This window comes from Protopterus annectens, chromosome 4.part0 (genome assembly GCF_019279795.1).
Source record: "Protopterus annectens isolate FY-2018-M chromosome 4.part0, PAN1.0, whole genome shotgun sequence".
NCBI lineage: Eukaryota > Metazoa > Chordata > Ceratodontiformes > Protopteridae > Protopterus > Protopterus annectens.
Window position 1 is genome coordinate 788337291 of NC_056733.1, and position 22039 is coordinate 788359329.

General features: G+C 43.8%; 1 protein-coding gene across 1 annotated transcript in view; it reads left to right on the forward strand.

The window, feature by feature from the left end:
- The window catches only part of LOC122800343 (piwi-like protein 1), a 785589-nt gene that overhangs the window by 723892 nt on the left and 39658 nt on the right, over nucleotides 1–22039 (forward strand). The window contains exon 12 of the mRNA XM_044069792.1: nucleotides 7287–7401. Coding sequence (XP_043925727.1) covers nucleotides 7287–7401 — 115 coding nt within the window. The remainder of the gene's footprint in view (nucleotides 1–7286; nucleotides 7402–22039) is intronic.

Here is a 22039-nt window from a genome sequence, read left to right on the forward strand (position 1 = left end):
GAGAAACTGGCTAAAACACGCTTTTATCGAGGATGAAAAGCACACGTTTCACGAGGATCACACCAAAAATACGAGGCAAAAATTTGGACGCTCTATGTTTCTAGTTTTAAATGTTTGCTTTTAGAACGATCGTTCATTGTGGTTCCTACAGAAAGGAACCACAGTGAACGATCGTTTGAAAAAACAAAGATTTAATACGTAACTGAAGTCCCAGACGTGAAGTCTCTGGAAAAAAGATCTAATTCCGACAGGAACGGAAAAAGAAATAGCAGTTGACACCGGGAGGAAAAAGAAGACTGGAATTTAACGAAACACAGGAAAAACAGACTGTGGGTGGCAATTCAAGTGACGTAGTAAAGTGGGCGTGTTTTTGCTCAACTTTAGTGCGGACCCGAATTTTAAACTCTGGGATTGTCCCTTTAAGGTGTTATTCATTAACTTATGTGGGCATCAGACTTTACCTGAGCTATGTTAGGTTGTTGGGGCTTTATGGTTAATGGGAGGAGTTTGAGTTTTGGATCAGAGGATATGGAGGAAGTGGCTGAGTCTATCAAAGTCCAGTGAGCTGAGGAAGAATGAAAATCAGCAACACAGGTTTAATGATATGTAGTCCAATCTTGCCTTCATTCTTACCCGTGGGTTCGGAGCCAAATCTTGGCTCCGACTCTGCCATACTCTAGTTTGAAGTCTTCAATTGGCTCGTGGCTGAGGTATCCCATCATGCAACAGGTCTATTCCCCAGATTTCGTTTGCCACTCGTTAAACTCTGACGTGGTTTCTCTTTTGGCCGTGGCTAAGTATATTGTTTATAAAATGTTTATAAACTGTTGACTTGTTGCTCGAAAAAGATATTTTCATAGCTCTGTGTGTGTGGTAGTGGTATTTTACTGCCTGTATTTGTTTCTCTGGCTGTTTTTTTGTGCCCTTGTCTGACTGGGTATCCTGTACGTTTCCTTTCCCCACGGGCTATGCCCGTTTAAGTTAGAGGACCTAGTCCTCCCCATTGTTTCTGTGTTGGCTTTGGTTTGGTGCTACATTGTTAGCATTTAGTGTTGTCTGGCTAGTTGTCCTTTCCTACCTTTGTTTCCCCGGGCTAGGCCCGTTTGAGTTAGAGGACCTAGTCCTCCCTGTTTTCCCACCGGTTTCTGGGCCGTTTGAGTTAGAAGCTCTGTTTTTTGTTAGTTGGGTCTAGTGTGCGTGTACATACAAATTTGTTCCTTTCAGCATGTCCATTGATCCTAAGGAACACAGGCCTTCGGGCTTTAAAAAGTGTGTTGAATGCAGCAATAAAATGTCTTTAATTGATGGGCAGTCTGTGTGCGTGTACTGCTTGGGGGCTATTCACCTCAGTGTCCTGCTTGTTTTGTCATTCCTTCAGTCCCTGTGTGCTACAGGAGAGGAAGAACAAGCTCATATTGAAAGGACTGCTTAAACACTCCGAGGAAGACTTGGCTAAGTCTTCCAGTGATTATCCTCTTCAGCTAAAAAGGACAAAAAGACTTCCAAGTAGCGCTGTCCGGCTCAGTCTGTTTCTTCGGAGCCACCAGAGAAAGTTGCTAGAACAGCTTCTCCTTCTTCGGTTCCATTGCCCTCTGTGCTGAAAGAAGGTAGTCTGATGACTAATTTGTATCTGCTCCCAGCCTTTCGGAGCCAGTCACAGATATTTTGGTTCAGAGCTGGTCTCAAGTTTTTCAACCAGGTTCTCCTTCACGCAAGTCCCCTTCTGTAGGGAGATCCAGATCTCCTACTTTTTCTTCCAGGTCCTCCAGGACCTTTTCTGATTAGGACGTTGATAGGGTGAGGAAAAAACTGCTTCAGTCATCGGTGTTGGCTAAATTGATTTCTGCTCCGACCCAGTCTGCTCTGGAGCTTATGGCCTCTTCATCCTTTGTTCCTCCAAGCCTTTTTCGGCCTTTGGAGACAGAGTTGTCAGTGCCGTCAGGTTGCTTCCAGTAGCCTCGCCTGGCCTCTCTGTTCGATTTCCGCTCCGACCCCGTCGGCTCTGTCCACAGGGTCGAGGGTTCACGGTTCTCTAGTCGGACCCGAGGGGGAGGTCTCGGATTGATCTTCGTCGGTTCCGAGCTTTCTTCTCTGTGCTTCAGCTCGTGTGCTTGGACCAGACATCAGCTTTGGACCTCATCTCCTCTACGCCGAGGGCTACTACTGTTTCATCTTCAATTAGTCGGCCTTCAGAGCCAGGGGGATCAGCCTTTGAGGTTATGGGTATGCTGGCCAGGTTGTCAGCTACATCCTATGGCACCGATACTCTGCCCCCTCCAGCACCGGTGTCAGTTTCGTATCACGCTCTATCTATGGGCAGCGGAGACCCTAAGCCTCAGGATTCCTCCATGAGTGGTCCCCAACTTTCTGATGTCTCCCCAGAGTTTTTGCCTGAGGAGTCCGCCAGAAAGAGATTGTGTAAGAGGAAACACCTTGGATGAGTCTCTCACGTCTGATACCAACCTCGAGGAGTCAGGGGGGTCCCCAAGTCATCTTCTGAAGATCTCCTTTTCAGATATCCTGGAGATCCTGAAGCAGAGAGGCAGCTGGCCATCCAAATTCCCTTCTGATGAGGAGTCGGTGTTCCTGAAGGCTTTCGTGTCTCAACCCTCCACCCTCTTGGGTTTCTCCCCCTTTCGATCTATTAGATCTTGTCTGTCGAAAGGTGTGGGAAACTCCTGACTCTGTGGAACCGGTCCCAAAGAAACCCGATAAGTTTTTGTCCACCCCCTCTGACAAGGAGTATCTATCTAAAGGCGTTCCAGTAGATGCTATAGTGGTGGCAGCAGCTACCAATAAGGAGCTTGCTGAAACTTAGTCTACCGTCCATCCACCTAACAAGGAGTCTTGGGCTATGGACAGGTATGGGAAGCATGCGTTTACCTCAGTGACCTTTACACTGCGGTCACTGAACTACTTGATGCATTTTACGAGGCTCCAGAGAGATCTCCTAAAAGAGCTAGGAGATTCTCTACAGAGTAACATTTCTAATGCCGTGGCACAGAAGGTCAGTTCACAGATGTCTACCCTAAATTCCCTTACCAACTCCTCCATGAGGCTGATCTCAAATGCAGCCGACAGAGCGAGTAGGGCTGCGGGTTCCAAATTCTCTTAGGAGACACCCCTGGATGCGCCTATGCAATTTTGTGGAGGCCTTCAAGTCTACGTTCACAAATGCCCCATTTGATGGTTCATCATTTGGGACCAAGGTGAAGAACACACTCACTAGGTGCGAGCAGGAAGGAAAAACCCTGTCTGCCATGGGAGTCCATTTTTCCATGCCTTCTAGACCTTACCCCAAGGGCCAGAAGGGTGGGAAAATGTGGTTCAGGAAGTCGCAGAGGTTTTTTCAGGGCACACAGTGATTCCCCCTCCGGAGGCATGGAAGGGGGTGGAAATTCAGGTAGATGCCACCCTAGAGACAGAGGAAGCCCTCGTAACCAGGGGGACTGTGATTCCTTTCGCTGTTCTCCCTACCAGCGCTCCTGAAGGGAGGCCCTACTGTGCATCTCTGGAGCTGGTCAGGGGTCACATTTCTTTATACCCAGAAGCCTGGCAAGAAGTCACCCAAGACGAGTGAGTTTTAAAGATAATTTCCAGAGGTTATCATTTCCCCTTCTCTTCTCCTCACCCGCCATCCAAGAGAATCCCAGACGTTCCACCCAGTCACAGGGATTCCGCAACTTTAGAAATAAAAAAGTTGCTTTCAGAGGTAGCCATCCAGCCTGTCTCCGCAGACCAAGTAGGAGTAGGGACTTGCTCCATATTCTTTTTGGTGCCGAAAAGAACAGGGGATCTGAGACCCATCTTGGATCTCCGCCGATTGAACTTTCATGTACCAAAGTCCATGTTCTGCATGGTCACCTTACAGTCAATACTCCCTCTGTTAGGGAAAGATGTGTGGATGTGCTCCATCGACCTCGAAGATGTTTACTACCTTATCAAAATGGACAGGGCATCGAGAAATCATTTAAGCTGCTGGCTGGGAGCCAGTCATTTTCACTTTTGCGCTCTGCCCTTTGGTCTCACCACAGCCCCCAGGGTGTTCACCAAATGCATGGCAGTGGTAACGGCTCACTGGAGACGTCGGGGATTCTAAGTGTTTACGTACCTGGATGACTGTCTCCTTTCTGCCACCACCAGGCATCTACTGTTACAAACCAGGGACACCACCATTACACTGTGCCAACAGTTACGAATTACTCTAAATTGGAAAAAATCTGCCTTGTTGACCTCGCAGCGTGTCACTTTTATTGGCGCTGAACTAGATACGGTACTCATGAGGGCCTTATTACCAGAAGAGAGAATTCAGGCTCTACAACAGCATGTCTACACCTTACTACCATTGAGGAAGGTCGGGGCAAAGTGGTCCTCAAGTTATTAGGGACCATGGCTGCCATGGTCATGCTAGTTCCCCTTGCCAGACTACACATGAGGGTTCTTCAGTGGTTGCTTTTCGCCCACTGGTCACTGTACCCTCTCCCACTCTTCCATTTTATTCTGATTATGGGCACGTGCAAGCAGGATCTACGCTGGTGGCTTCAGGCCAGCAATCTCAACATGGGCAAGCCCTTTATACCATCTTTTCCAGTTGCCACGGTGACCACGGATGCCTTCCAGATCGGGTGGGGGGGCATTATCTTGGCAGGACTGTCCAAGGCACGTGGCAGGATCACGAGACCCATTTGCATATCAATGTCTTGGAGATGAGAGCAGTGCTGTTAGCGTTGCAAGCACTTCAGAGTTCTCTCCGTCTAGGGACAATTGCAATCCACTCAGACAACATGTCGGTGGTGTGGTACCTGAACAAACAGGGAGGAACCAAATCATACCCCCTTTGCAGAGAGGCACTTTGAGTTTGGCAGTGGGCGGTTTCTTCCCAACGCTTTCTAGTTGCAATGCATATACCGGGGAAGTCCAATGTGATTGCAGACAGGCTGAGCAGAGCTATCCTAATGCCTCATGAGTGGCCCTGAACAATTATGTTGCGTAAGAGATATTCCACAGATGGGGTCAGTCTTGCGATCTATTTGCCAGCCCCCTCAATGCCGAATGCAGCAGCTACTTCACCCTTATCTCCCCGGAGGGGGAGACACCCAGGGATGCTCTGGCTCACTATTGGCCCTCCGGTCTTCTCTACACCTTTCCACGGTTACCTGTGATATCAAAGGTCATTCAGAAAGCACAGTCTGTGGGGAGCAAAATGATCCTCATTGCCCTACACTGGCCTCATCAGATTTAGTTTCCCTTCCTTCAAATTTATCTATGGACAAGCCCTGGATTCTGGACCCAGTTCCAGATCTTCTGACTCGTATGTCAGGACAGTTCCATCCCTCCATCCAGACCCTCAGGTTGACAGCTTGGCTGCTCCAGTTCCGCCCTTAGTTTAGGCTTCATGATTTTTCCCTGGAAGTGGTCCATATTCTATTATCCTCCCACAAGCCTTCTACCAGGAAGATTTATTCCAGTAAGTGGAATAAGTAAGAGACATATTGATCCTTATACAGCGCCTATTTCTGCAGTATTGGAATTTTTCTCAACTGTTTAGTCAAGGTTCAGCTGTGGCAACCATTAAAGTGCAATTGGCAGCAATTTCTACCTTTCACGTTGCTAATGAGCCCACCCTTATGGCTCATAGGCTTTGCAGGGCTTTTATGAGAGGGACATTGTTACTCCGACCTCCAGTCTTTGATCCAGTGATGCCATGGGACCTCAATTATGTACTACAGAAGCTCACCTCAACTCCCTTTGAGTCCGCAGCTACGTGTGACATTAAGTTCTTCTCAAGGAAGACCGTATTCTTGGTAGCCATAACTTCAGCTAGGCGGGTCTCTGAACTCCAAGCGTTATCGATTAAGACCACCTTATTTGGTGTTTCACCAGGATTAGGGTCTTCTTAAGAACTAACCCTTCTTTTGTTCCAAAGGTTGCCTCTGTTGTCAATATCAACCAATCCATTGAGTTGCCTGTGTTTTTTTTCCTGAATTCTCCAACAAGGCAGAATTTAAGTTTCATCAGCTGGATGTTCACAGACAATTGCGTTTCTATTTACATAGGATGAAAGATTTCAGGAAATCAGATCAAATGGTTGTCTCATTTTCAGACACTAGACTTGGGGTTCCAGTTTCTAAGGTACCCTTGTCTCGCTGGATCTCCAGTTGCATTTCATTTATTTATGCTTCCAGTGGCAAAGAATTACCCTTTAAAGTGAAGGCTCATTCTACATGATCTTTGGCTACCTCAACTGCTTTTCAGGCTAGGATGTCTATGGATATTTGTGCTGCAGCAACATGGGCTTTGCCTCATACCAAATTAGATCTGGTCTCTAGAGGCAGATCTTCCTTTAGTTCCACAGTGCTCGAGTATTTTTCACTGAGCCAGCCAAGGTCAAGGTGCTAGGGATGCTGTCTCACTGGTAAGAATGAAGGCAAGATTTGACCACATAACATCAAGAAGTTATGTACTCCCCATAACGTTCGATGCATGTAGTCCATCTCGCCTTACATTCTTACTAACCCTCCCTTCTTCCCCCTCCTGGAGGTATTGTCTCTAGGTGTCAGTAGTCCTTTCTGTTGGGGGGGGGTTGTTCTCAGTGTGTGTGAGAGCTTGCAGCAAACAAGATCTGGGGAATAGACCTGTTGCATGATGGGATACCTCTTAGCCACGAGCCAATTGAAGACTTCGAGCTAGAGTATGGCAGAGTCGGAGCCGAGGTTCGGCTCCGAACCCACGGGTAAGAATGTAATGCGAGATGGACTACACACATCAAACGTTATGGTGAGTACATAACATATGGTGAGTGCATAACTTTTATTTATCTGGCATTTGATATTGTGATGTGTATTTGAGTGTCATGAAAGTTTCTTGAATTTTGATAAATGGAAAAGATGACTCCAAGCCAAGTCAACCAAGCAATGATCCTCTTGTAGAGAACAGCAAAGCAAACTGGTCTAGACATACTTGTGTTAGAGTAAGGATTTGAAAAGGTAAGGTAAAGGAAAATTTTGACAACTTTTAGCACTTCATTTATTTTATTATCGAATTGAGTTGCTTGTTTTCTTAAAACGTAAGTGATGAGAAAGTAATTGAAATAGAATTGTCTGCCGTTTCTTTTGGTTTACTTTTAAATATCCTAAGTGTTTTTTTAGCTTTGCAGTCCTGATTGATGTATTGCACTGTCCAATATAATGTTTTATTTCAGAATTTTATATGTACTTGGTTTTGCGAGGAACTAGGAATTTTTTCCAACCATAAATACAACTTTTTTTTTTTTTAATTTTAACTAGGGATGATAATGTTCAGAAACAACTGAGAGATTGGGGTTTAGGATTTGATTCTAAATTACTTTCCCTTTCTGGAAGAGTTGTTCAACCTGAAAAGATCCATCAGGCAGGACAAGTTGTAAGTAATTTTTCTTGGTAATTCATTTCTTTAGCATAAATGCTAGTTTGAGACACAGATGCTCCCACTTTTCGTCTAATGAAAGTGAAATGAATTAGAATGTTTTTCATAATATAAAAAAATTAACTAGTAAAACATAAGTACATGTGATGAGAGTACTTTGCTAGATTGTATTTGCATATTGGAATGTGTTACCTCCCCTTACCAGCTTTGGAAGAAACCACTGTGGGATACTTTTCTCATTTGTTTTCTTCACATCTTGGTGAGCATTAATAGCCCACTTAACTTTTGTGGTTCTAGTAAGATTTTAGCACGGTAGCCTACCTTTAATGGTGTCTTAGTTTTTTCCAAAGATTCCATTTTCCCAGTGACAGACATGGTGCAGTGTCCAAGAATTCCAAGCCCAGTGTAGCCACACACTTCCATGCACCAACTTTTTCTCAGGTGGAGTGAAACACTGTATATGTCAATTTTCATTCTATCCTCAACTGATGGGTTTGGATTCAATCTCTCATATCTGATTATGCCATTGCTAAAGCTCATGGCATTCGAGAACTCTTGAACTTCTCCGTTACCCACAGTGCACCAACCCCAGTTACCTCAGATCTTGTTTGCTGCTTTTCACTGAAACACGTGGATCTGATGTTCTCTTCATTCTTCTTCACGGTAGGGTCTCAGATCCGACCTTCACATCTGGGTCGAACACATTCCGCCGACTTGGATCAGACTCTCCAGCTCCTCCCTCTTACCCTCAATGCTCTACATCCACCCAAATATCACATATATTTGCCGATTTGGAGTCTGGACATGGGTCTCCCTTGGGATGTTTTGCTATACTCTGCTTAGATTGTATTGAAAGTCCTCCCTCTCTTATTTCTTCTCATTCTAGTGTGTGTTGTGTAATTGATCCTTTCCTGTAACAAAAAAAAAAAAACTTTACTAGTTACAGCTTATTCCCTAAACTGTAACACTTTAAAACTTAAAAACTTCTAAGACCTTAACCTTACCTGTTGTTTTTGTAGTTGGGTCTGTCAGTAACCTTGTTTCTGTTACGTCAAGTTTGACAGTTTGTTTTTGGCAGGCTTCTGGTTATGACTGACAAACCTTCGCTTGCCTTCAAGCATTGCACTTCTTGTGGGCACAAAATCCCCAACCAGGATGTCCACAAGGAGTGCATATATTGCTTGGGTGCTGATCATTTTAAAGCAGATTTTTCAGTTTGTGCTATATTTAATCTGTGAGCATTAGCCGACTGAAGAAGCAATTTGATACTGGGGGGGGGGGGGGGGCATGACTTCCCTCCTCTGCTCCTAGACCCCTTCTTGTTGTCTTCCCCACTGGCTACCACCAAAGACGCAAAAAAGGGGACTCTCCCTGTTTCCTAGAGGGACTCTCTTGAGACTAAGAAGTTGAAGCAGTTGTCTGATCAGACTTCCTCGGACCCAAAGAAATTGCCTCCCTCTTCGGATCCAGAGGATGTTATTACCATTTCTCCAACTTCGCCAGCTTCTATATCGTTTCCAGTGCCTCAGGATCTGAGGGCTTCGGTAAGGTCCCCTGCTGTTTCTTCCAGGTCAGAGCATTCCCAACCTCCCTCATCAGCTTCATCCACGTCCTCCAGAAGCTGGTCCGAAGAGTATATGGACAGGATGATGGCATTCCTCAAGGCTTAGATCCAGATGGGGCTAGTCTCTGCTCTATCCCCATGAGCTACCCTGGCCATACCCTTCAGAACTTCTTCTCCAATCTGATCTTCAGTTTAGGAATCACAAGATTCGAGACTGCTGTGTGTGCCGGGCTCAGTACAGAGGAAGCTTCCTTCCTCGATGCCGAGGCTTCACTTACCATCCCTGTTCCAGTTCTCTCATAGCAGAGCTGGTCTCTGAGCCATGGTGTCAGTGCTGGGTCTGGGAGACTGGGATCGGCTCAGTCTTTCTTGGAGCCATCCCTTTCCCTAGGCACCTCTGCACTCAACATTTTGGGTCTGATCCCTTCTGGAGGGCGTGGATCCAGGATGTGTCCTGCCTGTTTTCCCTTGGTTGTTTCAGCTTTGAAGAGACTGGACTTATCCTGGTCTTATGACCCTTCAGATAGTGGAGAGGGCTTTCTCCCGAGATGGAGATACGATGACACATGCCCCTCAGTCCACCCTCATACTCCCGTCAGATCCAGGCCTTGCTCCCATTCGTCCTGCCATGAGTCTTCCTGTCTTGAGTGGCCTCCAGGAACTCCCCTGCTCAGGAGGGATCCTCTCCTTCCAGTACTTCACCAGAGTTCCCAGCTGAGGAAGTTCCTCAAAGATGTGCAAAAGGAGGCACGTTGACTCCCCATTGGAGTCTTTAACCGAGGGCACTGATTTCGATGAGGGTAAGGATCCCCCTGATCCCCACAAGACTTCTCCTTTGGGGACAAATTATGTCCTGAAACAGAAAGGTGGGTGGGCCTGCCCAACTGCCTTCCTCTGAGGAGTCATTTCTCTTGGAGGCGTTCAGGACAGGCCCATCTACGTCCTGTGTGACCGCCTCAGCTGACACACTGGTTGATTGTGTCCCATCAGGCATGGAAGAAATCGGACACCATCATACCCAAATGACTCCATAGGTTTCTGGTACCCCCTGTAGCTAGGAAACATTGGAGTTAAGGGTCCCATAGTCAATTCCATCGTGGTGGCGGCAGCCACTACGAAAGAGCTGGCAGTACAAACTGCTAATGTCCATCCACCTAACAAGGAGTCCAGAGCGTTGGACAGGATTGGGAAGCGTGTTTATACCTCTGCCACGTTTGCACTGAGGTCATTAAACTACCAGACTCATTTTTCCCAGCTTCATAGAGATCTGATCAAGGAACTCAGGTTTTCTCCCAGTTCATGTTTGTGGAGGAATTTCAAAAAGTTTCTCCCTTGCTGACAACTCTGTTCTCCATCACCATCTCATCAGTGAGGTGAATCTCCCATAGCATGAGTATACCTTGCAAGCAGCTAGTTCAGGACTTTCCCTAAGGAGCAATGCCTGGATGAGGCTGTGATTTTGCTGAGCCCTTTAAGGCATCATTTGTGAATGCCCCTTGTGATGGCTCTTATTTTTGGGCTGTCAGTTCAAGATACACTCACCTGCAGTGAAAAGGATGGGAAGACTCTTTCTGCTGTTAGAATCACCCCCGAGATCCTTCTCTAGGAACCACTAGTACAAAACACTGTCAGCAGTCAGGAATTCTCAAAAAAGTTTTCTTGTGTAGTCGAACACAAATAGCAGCAACCAAAGAATTCAGCAATAAAATCCACTTTAATAGTAAAACTGGAAAACCACCGGATTGAGCGCTTTCATCCCCTGACCGGGAACTTCATCAGAATCAGCACTGATTTCATTTCAACCATATAGATATCAAACCACTCCCTCATGATGCCTGTGTGGACGTAGCCAAGCATCACTAGGAACCAGTGTGGAGGCAAAAAAATGTGGTTTCACATATCCTATGGGCCTTTCCTGGATCTGCACGGAGAATCCTCCTGTAGAGGCAAAGGGGGTCCTCCGAACCGATGCTTTAGAGAATCCGCTGCCTCTCCGTCTCTGGAGACCGTCAGGGGCAAACTAGCTTTGCACGCAAAAGTCTGGACCCATTTGACTCAAAACTGTTGGGTGCTAAGCATAATATCAAGAGGCTATTGGTCCTTTTTACTTCCCCCAAACTCCAAAAGCCTTCCCGATGTGCCACCCAGTCAAAAGGAGCAGGCAGCACCAGAAATCCAACTGTTACTAAAATAGTCATCCAAGAGGTCCCAGCTGAACAAAAAGGATTCAAAACCTGCTCCCACTTTTTTGGTGCCAAAAAAGGCAGAGGACCTAAAACCCATCATGGATCTGATCAAGTTGAATGGATATGTAAAAAGATTGAGGTTCTGAATGGTTACTGCTCAGTCCATTCTGCCTCTGTTGCACAAGGAGTGGATGTGCTCAATTGGTCACAAGGACATGTACTGTCACATCAAAATAGGTGGTCCAGGAGGTAACTGCGCTTCTGGCTGGGAGTCAGTAATTACCAATTCAGAACACTGCCCTTTGGGCTCACCACAGCCCTATGGGTGTTCACCAAATGGATAGCAATGGTAGCGGCTGACTTGAGACTCTGAGCATTTCAAGTGTTTTCATACTTGCAGCGATTGGCTCTTGACTGCGTCCACAAAGCATCAGCTAATCTGAGCCAGGGATTACTTAATCCAGTTATCACATTCTCTGGGTATCACCATAAACATAAGCAAGTCCAACCTGACTCCAATACAGAACCTAGAATTTATAGATGCACACCTCAACACAGGGGATAAGATAGCTTCTCTTTCTTTACACCGAGTAACCACTTTGAGAAATCAAGTGCAAGAATTGTTAGCCCAGAAGCCCCCCCCCCCTCCTCAATTGGTCTTGCAAGCCCTAGGATCCATAGCAGCTATTCTGTTAGTTCAACTAGCCAGATTCTTCATGCAGTTCTCCAGTGGACATTAGCGACATAATGCTCCATCCTCTTTCAGCCCCTATCCCTTCACATCAGGTTGACTCCCATTTGGAAATGTCACCTTAGTTGGATGCAGTCAGACAATCTCATTGTAGGCAGACCATTCTAGAATAACCTCCCCTATAGCCACTGTGACCACGAACGCTTCCCAGTTTGGGTGGGAGGAGCATTACACTGGGAATATGGTCCAAGACGCATGGTCCTCTACCAAGACGAGGTTGCATATCAGTGTCCTAGAGAGAGCAGTTCTAACGTTGCAAGCCTTTCGGGATATTCTCCCTTTAAGGACTTTTGCAGTGCACACAGACATGTCTGTTGTCTGGTACATCAGTAAACAAGGAGGAACCCATGCTTACCCCTTGTGCAGAGAGGCCATGATGGTGTGGGAGTGGGAGATATCTTCACACCACCTTCTAGTTGCAGCGTACATCCTGGGGACAACCAACAATTTAACAGACAGACTCAACTCCTGGTTCTGCATGAGTGCTCCCTCTGTCAGTCACTGGTGGACAAGATCTTCAGCTGTTGGGGTCATGCTTGCTGCGACCTTTGCCTGTACCTCAGCAACAAATGCAGTAAGTTCTTTGCTCTGATCCCTTCCCCGGGGGAGTCCCTGAGGGATGCACTAGTCCACAATTGGCCACTGGGTCTCATGTATGCTTACCCCCTCATCTTCTGTTCATCTTGAAGTTCCTTCAGAAGGCAAGCAGGGTGAAGATTTCAGTTATCCTCATTGCTTCCTTCTGGCCTTGTCCGGTTGGGGTTCCCCTTCCTATGGTCTCATCTGAAATGTCCTCTTTGAATTCTGGAGCCGAGTCAGGACCTCTTGTCTCACCCATCAGGGATGCAGCATCTAAATCTTTGTGCCTTCTCACTGACCGCTCGGTTTCTTTACATCCAACCCTAGTGAAGACAGTCCAGGCTTAATTCTCCAATCAGAAAAATTCTTCTGGCCTCGCAGAAGGCTTCCACCAAAAAGTTTACACTAGCAAGTGGAAGAGATTTGTTGTTTGGGCCACAAGCAGAAACACTGACCCTTTTTCAGTACCAGTCTCCGACTTTTTTTTTTTTAGTACCTTATTCAAGGAAGGTTCTAGCTTCTTGCCTATTAAGCTTCAGTTAGCTGCTATTTTCAATTATCATGCCTGCAAGTCAGTCCCATTCTCTGTTCACTTTTAGGTTATGAAAATCCTCCTCAAAAGGTGTTTTCTTATTAAGGCCTGCAGTCAAGGACCCAGCTCCTCCTTTTAACCTCACTCGTGTTGCAGGCTTTGACCCAGGTACCCTTCAAACCAGCAGCAAGTTGCGACATGATGTTTTTGTCTTGGAAGACTGTCCTTTTGGTGGCTGTAACTTCTGCTAAGAGGATTTCTGAACTACAAGCTTCATCTTCCAAGCCTCCTTGCATAGCTTTTTATAAAGACAGAGTCTTTATGCACCATTCCTTCGTTTGTGCCCAAGTAGCCACCGATATTATCAATCAATTCATCCATTTTCCAGTGTTCTTTCCAAATTTCTCTAATAACAGGGAGTATATTTTCCATCTTCTAGACGTTGTCAGTCAGTAAATGCTATATAACTGGTGAAAAATGAGTGTCCGGTTCCAAGGAGAGAGAGAAAATGCCAAAACTGTCGTTTATTAGTACATCAGGTTAAGCGCTTTCATCTATCCTCCATAGACTTCAGAACTAACAGCCTTTAGTACTAATTAATTCAAATTATCCAATCCTGTGATATGCCAATTTGATCTCATGAATATTAATTTCATGGATACTGAATGACTCATCCTGACATGGATTCTCATAACACAACCACCATTTAAAATCATGAAAATACATAGTAAAATAACTAAACAGTTGTATAACTGTTTACACATGATATAAAATTCATAATATTCAGTAATAAAATTACATAGTAAAATGAAAACTTAATGTTAAAAATACAACTATTAGTTGTGTCTCACAATAAACACACAAAGCTGTGGGAAACTTGTGGCTCGAGTATAATCAACTTGGAACAACACCTACCCTACTATTAATATTACTTTTCTCTTACCCATTATAGGCCTTTAACAGGGGCTTGGTGGGAATACAGTCATTTAATCCGGGGTAACTGGCTGCATTTAATAATAATTGCCACTTCACTTCTCTTTCCCCAATATACCTTTCATGTCACCTCCTCTAGGATTAATCTTTACACACACATTGTAAGAAACTGCAGAGGGATGTGGAACAATACAGATTGGGGGTAGCCTATAAATGGAACACAAGTGAGAAGTACAAAGGGAAGGATCAAGGTTTGGAAAGTAAGAATGTCGGCTACCAAAGGCAGAATGAAGGTGGGAACAATCAAAAACATTTTTTACGGAAGCAACAGGGATGGAAGGAGGACTACAAGGGGGATTATCGGGAACACAACAAACAGAGAAAGAGAGGTGTACCATACCAAGGGGGGTGGATGGAAAACCAACGGCAAAAACAAATGTGGAACAAGAGATAGTGCAGTCCCATAGGTTTCAATTTACCCTTGGGGACTTCAGTATATTCAATTATACAACATATAAATTAGAGAATGGACATTTTTTATTTGCTAAAGGTATATGAAATATGTACCCAATTGTGGATTTGACATAGTGGACGATATTGTTGAATTCAAAAAATTTTTGAGGAAATTAAATCTTGAATTATTTTTTCATAGTGAAAATAAATATGAAACTAAAAGTGACTTGGGGAAAAGTCAGTTCACTCCCCCTATGCATAACACCCTAGTGGCATATGAGAAGGTGGTAACAGACGAATTGTACAGATATTGTGAAATAACTAAAAAGAAATATACAAATACAACTTAAGTAGAAAAGAACAAACAGTTTTTAATGAAATATGTGCTAATCGCAATATACGGATAATGACCCCCGAGAAAGGAGGGGGAATTGTGTTATTATGTAAATGAGTACGCACAGAAAATGTATCAAATATTAAATAATTCCGGGAATTGTGAAATCTCTTCTATAATCCAAATATTGCCCATAGGAGAATTGACTTGTACCTTGAGGAATATTTAATGGATAATAGAATAGACAAAGAAATGTATCAATTTTTAAAAGTAGAACATACAGTATTGACTACAATAGTGGGGATGCCCAAGATTCATAAAAGTATGGAGGATCCCCTATTTCGACCTATCATTTCAGGTAGTAAAAGTAAGACCTTTCCTTATGGAAAAGAAATAGATGGCTAAAAACATTTATAGCAAGGTCCCACACATTGTCAAAGATTCTTGGGAATTTTTGAGCAGGATAAAACCCCACCTGTGGAAAGATAGTCATATTTTTGACAATTGATGTGGTCGACCTATTTTCCTGTATACCTAGAGAAGATGGAATAACTAGGTTTATTAACAGTATACAGAGGTATACACAATTGGAATGGGAGAAAGTTGTTTTATTGGAAGAATTTATGGGTATTGTGCTGGATAATTATATATATTATGATGGTGAACATTAGATAGACCCGAGGTGTTGCTATGAGGGCCGCGTGTGCCCCTATGTTTGCAAATCTTGTTCTGTTAGATTGGGAGGATGAATATATATTCACCAATCAATGGTACCAGTTCATTAGTTGTTACATCAGATTTTTGGACAATATATTTATATTGTTGACTGGTACCATGGACGAAATAGTATTATTTTTAGAATCTCAACATTTCCAGCCCATATTTAAAATTTACCCACAAATGTGACAAAAGAGGTATATCATATCTTGGTACATATATCTATACTACGAGTAAAGGTTTTAGGTCAAAGATGTATAGAAAAGATACCTTTAGTGGCACATACTTGGAATTTTCCAGTAATCATCCATGGAAGCAAAAGAAAAGTATAATTAAGGGGCAGTGTATAAGAGCAGCCCGGATGACATCGGATTATTCGGAGATGGTTAAAGAAATTGACCATACAGGAAACATGTTTAGAAAAAGAGGGTACCCCAATGAACTTATTAGTGATGTTACAAGAGAATGGGGGAAAAAGTATAAACCCTTATTGGGTGTGGCTATGGAGATGAACGAAGATACTACTAATAGTAATCAAAATAAGAAATATAGCAGGGCCTGTATATTGGGGTTCAACCCTTATGTAAATGAAGTCAAAAGTATTATACAAAAATTGGAATATTTTGCGGTGTGAGGGGGTGCATAATAAATTGAGAACTGAACCCCTTTTTGTATACAAAATTGGAAAGAATTTAAAAAGAAAAATCCAAAATAGTGATAGAAATAACGATACAAATTCTGTAGGTAGAAGCAAATGTGGACACTGCAATTAGTGTTGTGCCATTTATGAGGAGCACACCCACACTATAGACAATGCAATATCAGTAAAACAGTAAGGTTCAAAAAGGGCAACTGTCAGACCCAATTTGTGATTTATTTAGCCATCTGTACAAAATGTCCGTGTTTCTACGTAGGAAAAACTGAGAGGAGGTTAAGGAACCGAATATATGACCATCTTTATTGTATAAGAAAGCAAGATACTAATAACACCCTATATAGGCATATTAGGGATAGTGAGACTTGTAACACTTTCAAGTTTGCAATTGTAGTGTGTGTAAAGATTAATCCTAGAGAAGGTGACATGAAAGGTATATTGGGGACAGAGAAGTAAAATGGCAAATATTAAATGCAGCCACTTACCCCGGATTAAATGATTGTATTCCCACCAAGCCCCTGTTAAGGGCCTAGAATGGGTAAGAAAAAAGTAATAGTAGGGTAGGTGGTGTTCCAAGTTGATTATACTCCTCGAGCCACAAGTTTCCCACAGTTTTGTGTGTTTATTGTGAGACACAACTAATAGTTGTATTTTTAACATTTTTAAGTTTTTATTTTTATTTTACTATGTAATTTTATTATTGAATATTATGAATTGTATATCCTGTGTAAGCAGTTATACAACTGTTTAGTTATTTTACTATGTATTTTCATGATTTTAAATGGTTGTGTTATGAGAATCTATGTCAGGATGAGTCATTCAGTATCCATGAAATTAATATTCATGAGATCAAATTGGTGTATCACAGGATTGGATAATTTGAATTAGTACTATTTAAAGGCTGTTTGAGAAATGGTGTTCTGAAGAAGTCTATGGAGGATAGATGAAAGCGCTTAACCTGATGTACTAATAAACGACAGTTTGGGTATTTTCTGTCTCTTTCCTTGGAACCGGACACTCATTTTTCACCCGTTATATCGCATTTACTGACTGGCAATTGTTGGGTTTGACTGGTGTAGTACTTTTTTGATGATCTAGATGTTCATAGACAACTCCGTTTTTACCTGCACATGACCAACGATCAGCTGTTTGTAGCTTTCTCATCTAACAGACTTGGATAAGCCGCGTCAAAAACTACTTTGGCTAAATGAATGTGGCTGCATTTCATACATTTAGTCATCCAAAAGATTAGAATTACCTATATCTTCCAGGGCACATTCCACTATATCTATGGTTACTTCTTCGGCTTTCTCTTCTAGAACCTTCATTGATGGTACATGCACAGCAGTGACATGGTCCATCAGTCACGTCTTCATATCACTACAAGTTGGATATTGTATCAAGGAGCAGGGCCTCCTTTGGTTTGATGGTGCCCCGGCATATCCTTGGATGAGGGCCACACTGGATCTACGTATTTTGAACTCTGACCCTATCGTGAGGAGGAATGAAAAAGCAGTCAGCTTAAAAGGTTGTGTTACCATAACTTTGCATCTGTTGTCTTCCTTCATTCCTCCTCACTTTACCACCCAACCATCCCCCTGCCTCTTTTGTTCTAAAGGAACCTGGATTATGAAGGGACTACTAAGGCTGATGTTTGATCCTCTTCTGCCATTCCATATTGTATGGTAATGGACGTATGAAATCAACAAACTCTATCTAAGGTATTTGGATGGATGTGTGGCATTATGGGAAAGGGGAGGAGCTTGAGAGTCCGAGCCAAGTCTGTGGACTGGCCAAGCCAGATCTGAAGGTCTGATTAGAGACAGTTATTTACTTAATTCTCCCCTCTCTAGTTTGTTTTTCCTTTACCTATTGCATTCTTTGACTTGTGTTGTGCTACATTTCTTAGTTTCCTTCCTTTTCTTGTACTTGCATACCTCTTGATATTGAAACAATTGTTAGTATCTTTCCTTAGTACTACATTTTATGTAGTTTGTATATCATGGTTAGTTTTTCTTCACTTTTTGTTTTATAAACTGAAGCAAATAGTCGAAATAGTTAATTTTTTTCCCTTTCTTGAATTTTGTTGACGTGACAGTATGATAGATAAAGCTCTAGCAGGCTTTAAAAATATACTGGGTGTGGGCATTAGCTCCCTTTATCAGATGCCCACACTTTGTATATATTGCTTAGGACTGCTTCAGTTACAAGAAGACTGTTCTATTTGCCACAGTTTTAACCACAGGGTGTTAGTTGAACACAATAATAAACTCATTATTAAAGGTCTTTTGCCTTCATCTTTTGGAGAGGCTATCTTCGGAGAGATCTCTGAAAACCAAGACTTAAAACAAAATCCTCATCTCTGAAGCTGCCACCTTCCTCCTCTGCTTAGTAATCCTCAAAGAAGTGGTCTCACAAAGATCTAACTTCACCCTTGGATCCAAAGAAGGTGAAAATATCTGATCCAACTTTTTAGGATCCGAGGAGACCAAAATGATCTGATCCATCCTTCTTGGATCCACCATTAAGTCGGTTCCAACTGTTGCTGGTACTTCTGTTTCAACTCCTATTTTACCAAGGACTCCGTATTCATCTGTGGATCCCCTACCGTCAAGGGTACCTTCCCCACTTCTGGACAGACCCAGGTCTCTGTTTTTTTCCACTCATTCTTCCAGAAGTCTTATAGAGGAAGATGTGTAAAGAGTGTTGAGGAAGATGCTTTTGGTGGAGGGTCAGATGCGTTTCCCCTCGGCTCTCTTACCCTTCTAGGTCAGGAGGTCCATTTTTCTATTACACCCCCAGTACAACCTCCTCCTCTGACTCCTTCAGTGGTCTGAGTCTATGGCTTCTAGCTGGCCTGATCTCTCCAGCTCAGGTCCGATGAGTGCTGTATTCCGAGATCCAGAGAGCTGTTGGAGCTGAAGCTTCCATGTCTGATCCGAGGTGTTGCAGTTGACTCTGAGGCTTTCATAGCTGTCTGTGCGTCTCAGATCCTTGGCATTGGACAGCTAGGCTCCAGGTTCCACCTCTGGCATTTTGCCTTATGAGCCTGGGGAGGGCCACAGTCCAGACATTTGCCCTCTCTGATCAGAGGTCTTCCCTTTCTCCAGGGTGATCTGCATTCAAGGTTGTGAAAAGTTTTCTCTGCCTCTACAGAATGGATGGATCCCAACCCCCTGTGATCCTAGATCTTTATTCCTGACATCTCTGCATTCAGGACCTCACCAAATCTTTTCCATGTGGACAGCCAGTAGCAAGATGCCATGGTTGTAGTGGCGGCCACCAAAATGGAACTTGCTAAGGAGACCACTGCTGCCCATCCCCCCAACAGGAGGAGTGGGCAATGGACTGATTTGGGAAGACTGTCTATGCATCAGCAACCTTAGCTTTAAGGTCTCTGAATTGTTTGGCACACTTTACAAGACTTCAGAGGGATTTGATTAAAGAGTTGTCAAATACCATATCAGGAGCTGTTTCTGAAGAAGTTCAGTTGTTTATGGCTTCTCACTTGGCTACCCTGCAATCCATTTCTAATTCCTCCATGAGGTTGGTTTTGCATATAGCAGAAGGATCCTGAAGGGCACTGGCTTCAGGGATTTCTATTAGAAGGCATGCTTGGATACACTTGTGTAAGTTTGCAGAGCCCTTCCAGTCCTTGTTCATCAATGTTCCCTTTAACAGAATATTTCTGTTTGGCCCCCAAGTGGAAGAACCCTGTCTGCCATGGGCGTATGTTTTTAGACCTCTCAAATATCCTTTTCTAGGAATCCGTGTGTGTGTGTGTGGGGGGGGGTGGGGGGGGATCTGGTAAAAAAAATACAGTTAAAGAAATCTTGGTGTCCATTCCAAGGCACACGTGGATGAGGTTCCTCAGAGCTGGAGAAGAGAACTCTGAAGACTCGTTGTGGCAGAGCTGGCCCACAAAATCAGCGGCCCAGAGAATCTTCCTTTTGACCCTACCAGCGCTCTTGAAAGGAGGCCCGATTGCCGCCCTCAGGAGGCAGATGGGGGACATTTATCCCTGCAGCAGAGATCCTGGCTAGACTTAAGATACTTGGGTGCAGAGGATTATTTCCATAGGTTATACAATTCACTTTTCCCTTCCTCTTCCAAACTCAAGAAAAATCCCCGATTTTCCACCCATTCACAGGGAACAAGCAATAATTCAAATTCAAACGCTGCTTAAAAAAAAGGTCATCAAAGAGGTCCTACCAGACCAGATAGAATCCGGAACTTACTCAAGGTTCTTTAGTGCCTAAGGAAACATGGGACTAGAGACCGATTTTGGATCTCATAAATTTAGACAAATCAGTTAAACGAACCAGTTTTTGGATGGTCATAGTTCAGTCCATTCTCCCACTTCTGGGCAAGGATAACTGGATGTGCTCAATAGACCTTCAGGATGTGTACCATCATGTAAAGATGAACAGACAGTCCAGAAGGTTTTTACATTTCTGGGTGGGAGCCAGTCATTACCAGTTCAGAGTTCTGCCATTTGGACTTACCACAGCCCCCAGGGTGTTTGCAAAGGGCATGGCAATAATAGCAGGCCACTTGACACTGCAGGGATTTTGGGTGTTTCTATATCTAGACAACTGGTTAATTTCCGCTCCGACCAGGCATCAATTAATTAGGGCAAGAGATCACGTTCTCCAGACTTGGTCTCTGCAGGGGATAACCATAAACTATGTAAAGTCTGAAATAAAATCAGCTCACATTCTAGAATTCATAGGAGGTACTCAACACAGTCAACCGTAGCTTCAGTCCCACCCTCGAGTGCGGACCATAGAATCACAGGTCAGAAAGATAATCTGCAATAACAAGATTGCAGCCTGCCTGGTCCTTCAAGTTCTGAGTTCACTGCAGTGGCAATAACATTAGTACCTTTAGCCAGATTTTTCTTGAGGATTCTTCAGTGGATGCTAGCACACAGTGGTCAATACTTTACCAGCTCATGTCTTAGCAAATACAAATCACTCAGACATGCAAGACAGATCTCAAGTGGTGGGTTCAATCAGATCAGTTTCTAAAAGGCCATCTGTTTGTTCCCTCTCAGCCCAAGGCCAAAGTGACCGCAGACACTTCCCAAGTAGGTTGGGGGAGGGCATTTTCTGGGGAAAACGGTCCAACACTTGGTCCCCTGAAGAGGCCAGCTTTGCACATCAATGTCTTAGAGATGAGAGCAGTGCTTTTAGTGTTGCAGGCCTTCTAGAATGCTCTCCCTTTGGAGACTGTTGCAGTTCAAACAGACATTACGTCAGTAGTTTGGTACCTCAACAAGCAAGGAAGGACCAGATTCTACACCTTGTGTCAAGTTCTGAATGTGGCAATGGGTGATCCCATCCAACTGCTTTCTCATAATGCATATTCTGGGGAAATCCAGTGTGATAGCAGACGAGTACTGAGCAGGTGCATTCTTCTACCTCACAAATGATCCCTTAACAAGAACGTCACAGATAAAATTTTCTGTCGGGGGGGGGCCAGCCTTGCTGCAATCTTTTTGCCTCACCACTAAACGACAAATGCAGCAGCTACTTTGCCCTAATCCCCCCACAGGGGAAATCACGGAGGCATGCTATACTTCAGGATTGGCACCCTGGTCTGGTCTTCTCTCTTCCACCCATACCTCTAGTTCTGAAATTCCTTCAGAAAGCTGCCTCGAGTAAAATCATCCAAATTGCACCTTACTGACCTCTACATATTTGGTTCCCTTCCTTTGGCCTCAGTTTCTTCACCAGCCTTGGATTCTGGATCCAACTCCACACCACTTTTCTCACTCAAGTGGCATGATTCTTCCAAACTTTTAAAAAAAATTAGCTTAGTTCGTCAGCCATTAAAGTTCAGTTTGCGGCCATATTAAATTTTCACATTGGTTTTTATGGTTCCTCTGTCACATTTCATAATTAAAACCTTCTTAAAAGGCACTCTAGT